At 34.8% G+C, this 5,246-nt stretch overlaps 1 protein-coding gene across 1 annotated transcript in view; it reads right to left on the bottom strand.

Moving 5' to 3' along the window:
- Positions 1-1,554: 1,554 nt before the first annotated feature.
- Positions 1,555-5,246, bottom strand: part of Mid1 — a 65,627-nt gene continuing 61,935 nt past the window's right edge. The window contains exon 6 of the mRNA XM_064685440.1: positions 1,555-1,674. Within this exon, the coding sequence (XP_064541510.1) occupies positions 1,634-1,674 (41 nt within the window). The 3' untranslated portion in view covers positions 1,555-1,633. The remainder of the gene's footprint in view (positions 1,675-5,246) is intronic.

Raw genomic sequence — 5,246 nt, 5'->3', positions numbered from 1 at the left:
AATTAAATACAGATCTGGACAGATAAGGGTAAAATATGGAGGCGATTTAAAGTCTCAGTTTAAAGAAATGCCTAAATATTATATATAGAAAATTTAAGATTTAACTGGCAGTCAAATTTTTGGCAGAGCCTGAAAAGTTTATAACTTCTTTTGTGCAAGTCTTGAGTCTTGAGTAGGTTATCTGTGCAGCTGCTTTAATTATGATTATAATTCTCAAGTGGTTATAGCTTCAGACTCAGGATAAGGCCTTGCGAAGAGTGGATAGAAACAGACTGCTTATGATAGAAGCGTGAAGGTTTATGAAATAGTTAATACAAGTCACGAAAACAATTTTGTCGTTAAGAATATAAGCATTAGATATGGGATATACGCTCAATTATTATGTTCAATAGTTTTAGTATATATTCCATATTCAATACATATATTCTTTATATAAGTTATGTAAATACTGCACTTTTAAAAGACTTCTTTGCATGGGATCAGCTAAGATGTAATGGGGATTAGCTAACAATAGAAATATTCGAAATAATTGACTTAGCTGTTATATAAACACTGCCTTATCCATTACCAAAATACAACATTGGAACGTTTGACACCTGAAATTAACTCAAATAACAGAGTTCACAGAATGGGAATTGTTTAAGCACTCACGAATAAAAGTCTGATTAGAGCGAACAGCACTCATTCGCATTCACATGGCCAGTGTCAATATTAATTAGATTTTGTTCGTGGATTGAACGGACAGTTGAGAACATTTTGAAATTAAGTAAAAAACCGTGTTTCCACGTTTATTGGCGGGCGGCTGGGCGGGGCGGGACGGAGCGAATTGTTTTCACGCGGCATTTGGATTTGCTGCTGTTGGCCATAATTAACATGCACACTGGCTGACAGCTGGCTAAAACCGAGTCGTGTTATTTGTAATTAGTTTTTGCACATGGAATTTGTAGCTGCCCCTCACCACCATACCACCATACCACGCCCCCACCGCCCACTGCTGTGCGCCCAAAAGCGGGCAAAACAAACCGCAAATTTAACCGCAGCGCCTGCTGTAAAAACTTTGGGGCCCAGTTGACCGTCAGCTCGTTAACGTGCACGTTTATCCGTGTGGCCTATGCAAATATTTGGACAGTTTTACACACAATCCAACAACAACACACAACACCAAAACACACACGCACTCGAGGATGCGAGGCACGCAACTGTGGCAGGTGCCAGGTGGCAATTGGACGTCTTTGCCGGCAGCGTGTCCGTTGCACGAACTTTCCCTTTCGCGTGTCGAAACGTATCTGAATCTGCGGCACAGTTGCTGCCACAGCGCCACCTGCCACACAGCGGCCACTTCGGCAGCTGCTTCGGCAACCAGCTACCAGCGACCGAGCGGGTCGCCTCGACTCTGCTGCTGCCTTCTGGGTCGCCCTGCAACGCCTGTCTAATTACGGTCCGCTTGTTCTTTCTTGTTGTTGGCCCACTGAAATTGGCATTAAGGATATGCAAAAAAAAAAAGTAAAAGTTGTGATACGCAAACGAATCGCGTATTTTTGCGCTTTTGCGTGGCTGGCAATCGGGTCAGCGGGGCATGTGGCACAATGACGCCAGCTGAAATCAGAGCTTAATTACCGGATTAATCCTCTGGTTAAGAGCAGCAATAGAAGTCCATTAAGATTTTCCCGAGTGCTGAAAATAGACAAGTCAAAGGTGTTCAGTGAAGCTTTCAGCATTGAAAAGCTTATTAAAAATATCTTGAAAAGCTCTTTAACGGATAAAGCTTGCTCAAGCATTGAACTTAGCACTTAACTACAATTTAAGCTTAGTTCAAAGAAAGCTTTAATGAGCTTGCAAAGCTTCTATGAAATGTTAATCTGCTTAACTGTTGAAAAAATGACATTTCTAGCTTGTTGCAGCTTTATAAAAGCTCCTCAAAGCACACCAAAGCTTTAATGTGCTTGCAAAGCTCTCCAGCAGATGCTTTCGTATAGCTCGTGTGCTGCTGTCGCGTCCTGCTTGATGCCAAAGTCAAATAAAATCAAGCCAGAAACATTATTCTCATATATATATGTATATATATTATTTAGGTTTTTTTGTTTGTTTTGTTTTGGGTTTTTGGTTTTTTGAACAATAATTATTATTTGTAATCATTTATTATTCATCGTCATAATCATAATAATTTTCTATACAAATACATTCAATAACAACAATTTATTTTTATTATTTTCACTTGTTTTTCACGTTTACGTCATTGTTTAATTATTTTACAATTACCATAATTATGTTGTTTTTGTTTTTGTTTTTCATCTCATTTATATGCCATATTATTATTATTATTGTTATTATTATTAGTACATAGTATTACTATTACATTATTTCTCGATTTTAGATACGATTTCCATTTGGGTTTTCGTTATTTGTTTTTTTTAGACTTAAGTAAATCGCATCGACCGTGGCCAAGTGTGTTTTTTTTTAAGGGGGATTCTTTACGAAAAGTTTACTCTTAGGCTGTTCAGTTTTTGTTGTTTAATTCGGTTTATAGTTAAAGTTTCTGTTTTTATAATTTAAATTTGTTTTCGTTTGTTTTTGGTTTTATTCTCTATGTGGCTTTGTTGTTGTTAATTAACAAGTACAGAAGATTTCAGTTTGAGTTTTTAAAGTTTTTAGCTGTTTTCTTAATAATTTCTCATTTATTAATTAACTAACAAACTTGACGGTTTGTTGGCATCTTGAGAGTGTTGTTTTGTGTGAGCTTAGGGGGGTGGGGGCTTAAGGGGGTGGGGGGGGGGGGGGGGTGTGTGTTTGGCTAGAGGAGAGTGTGGTCTTCAGACACATTTGAAATACTTTTGTTAAGAGTATTTGAAATTTGACTTCAGGCATTCGCAATAAATTTGGTTTTGTGTTTTTTTAAATTTTAATTAAATTTGACATGAGTTTTTTGTTGTTGTTTTCTTTAATTATTTATAGTTTTTTGTTTTTGCTGTGCTCGCGCTTTGGTGAGATGATATCAAATGCGATGCATTTGAATAATTTCTCGCTTGGCACATAAATTATTATGTAAGTGTTTTTTTGTTGGCCTAAAAAGAATTTTGGTTTTTGCATTTCCCTCATGTTAAAATTTTCCTTCTCATACTCATTTGTATTTTTCTTTTGTTTTCATTTTACATACATTAAATAGTTTATATATATATTTTTTTGTGGATTTTTAGTTTTTGTAAAAAATAATTGCTACCTTGCCATAACATTTTTTTTTTTTTTTGTTTATCCTTTTTCTTTTCTTTTGTTTTGTTTTGTTCTGTTTCTTTCGTTTCTTTGCCTTCGCTCAGCTGCTTTTTGTTGTTGTTGTTTTTAGCAGCTGCTTCTCGTTTACAAAATTATTGTATATTCTTATCATGTTTGTTTTGTTTCATTTTGTTTTAAGTTTTTATTATTAATAATATTTTAGTTTTCGTGCTAATTATTTGTATTGATTTCGATTTTCGATTTTCGGGTTTTGGTTTGGGTTTCAAGTATTCGCATTCATTGAAATGACCTTTAACATTACGAGTATGAAATGTCCAAAAATGATGCAATGGCATTTGCTCAATTGTTTGTTTTTACTTTTTACTTTTTACTTTTTGTACACAAAACTTGAATGTAAATGTTGCTGTAAAGTAATTTCATGCTCGATCCGTATTCCGTATTCCAGATATTACATTCGCATTATCGTTAATAACATTATCATCGTATTACCAATTTCAACTAGTTAGATATTTCACTGCGGATCTCTCGCTGTGAGCCGCATTCAAAGTCGACAAAATTGCGACAATTTCGCCAGCGTTTCTCTCGCAAATCGCCTCTCGTTACTCGCTACTCGTTACTCGCTTCTCGTTTCTTGTTGTTTATTGTTTACATTTAAATAAATTAACATTTAATTTATTATTTAGGCATCTATTCATGTTAACTATATTATATATATCAAAAAGTTTTACAAAAGTACACAATAATTCATAACAATTTGCATATGCGCGCAATTTGTGCCAGCGGCTCTCGCTTTGAAATGTTTTCATTTTTGTTTTTTGTTTTTATTTTTTGTTTTTTTGTTGTTGTTGTCATTTTCATTTTATTCTTGCCCCCCCAAAACGTGTGCTTGTTGAATTTCAACCCATTTAATTGGAAATGCACACACGGAAAATCGAGTACGATTACAAATTGGGGCTCATATCTCAATTTTTCGGGCAAACAACAGAAATACCAAAGAACTCTCATAAATTATATTCAAGAACAGAGATATAGAAAATTGAAATTCATTGCATACTTTTCTTCAACAGTGTGTGAGATGTGTGTGTGTGAGAGAGATGTGTGTGTGTGTGAGAGAGAGATGTGTGTGTGTGTGTGTATTTACAAAGGCAGGTTTCCTTTCTTTAAAAGATGTATTGAGTAATTGATATGGAAATCAGAAGTGAAAGCTGTTTAGCTCAGGTGGGAACGAGAAGCTTAAGTTTCATAATGAAGAAATTTCGAAATTTAGTTAATTTATGACACAATGACACTAGCTGAAAGTGGGCACTTAAGTAGAATATGATAAATGAAGAAGTAAAGCTTTAGAGCTTTGAGCTTAAAGTGAGCTTTAAATGTGCTTTCAAATAAAAACTCTCTCTTTAAAGCAGAAATTGAAAGTGTTGAAAAAGTATCGGAAAAAAGCTGCTCTAACAGATTAATCTGTTACTTAATCTGTCAGCAATTGTTTTGTTTTTTTTTTATTTTTGGTAACTACGTTTTACAGTTTGTTATCTACAACAACACCTAACATACCACACTAAATGTGCTGTTCCACCTTTTGTTAATTAGTATTGTTTAAGAACAGAGACACTTTTGCTTTGATTAATTAAAGTAATGCGTCGGTTGTGCAAAGTTATTGAAGAAAGCTTTTGAAATTGGGTTCTCAGTACTGCCTGCAGTGCCGTAACCCTAAAGAAAACAAGAACCGAAAGCTGCAAAAAGTCAAGTAGTACCAAAAAGCGTAGTGCCGCACAATTTTGGAGTGTTTCGAGAACTTTGAAATGGTGAAAAGTGAGTGAGAGATTGGTGAGATTGTTAAGTGGGATGTTTTTAAGTTTTTTTTGGTTTTTTTTTGTTTTTTTGTTTTTCTTTGGTGAAGATAGTGTCTAAAAGTTGAGAGTCGAGTCGAGTCATGTTTTTGGTGGTACATGCTTAATTCAATAGGCAATTAGTTAATACCAAGTACAGCTATGTTTTGTTTCATTTAGTAACTAATTATT

Source organism: Drosophila montana, unplaced genomic scaffold (assembly GCF_035044405.1).
Source record: "Drosophila montana isolate Dmon_TW-CO22-7 unplaced genomic scaffold, ASM3504440v1 contig_3031_1, whole genome shotgun sequence".
NCBI classification, from domain to species: Eukaryota; Metazoa; Arthropoda; class Insecta; order Diptera; family Drosophilidae; genus Drosophila; species Drosophila montana.
This window is presented reverse-complemented; position numbering and strand designations above follow the sequence as displayed.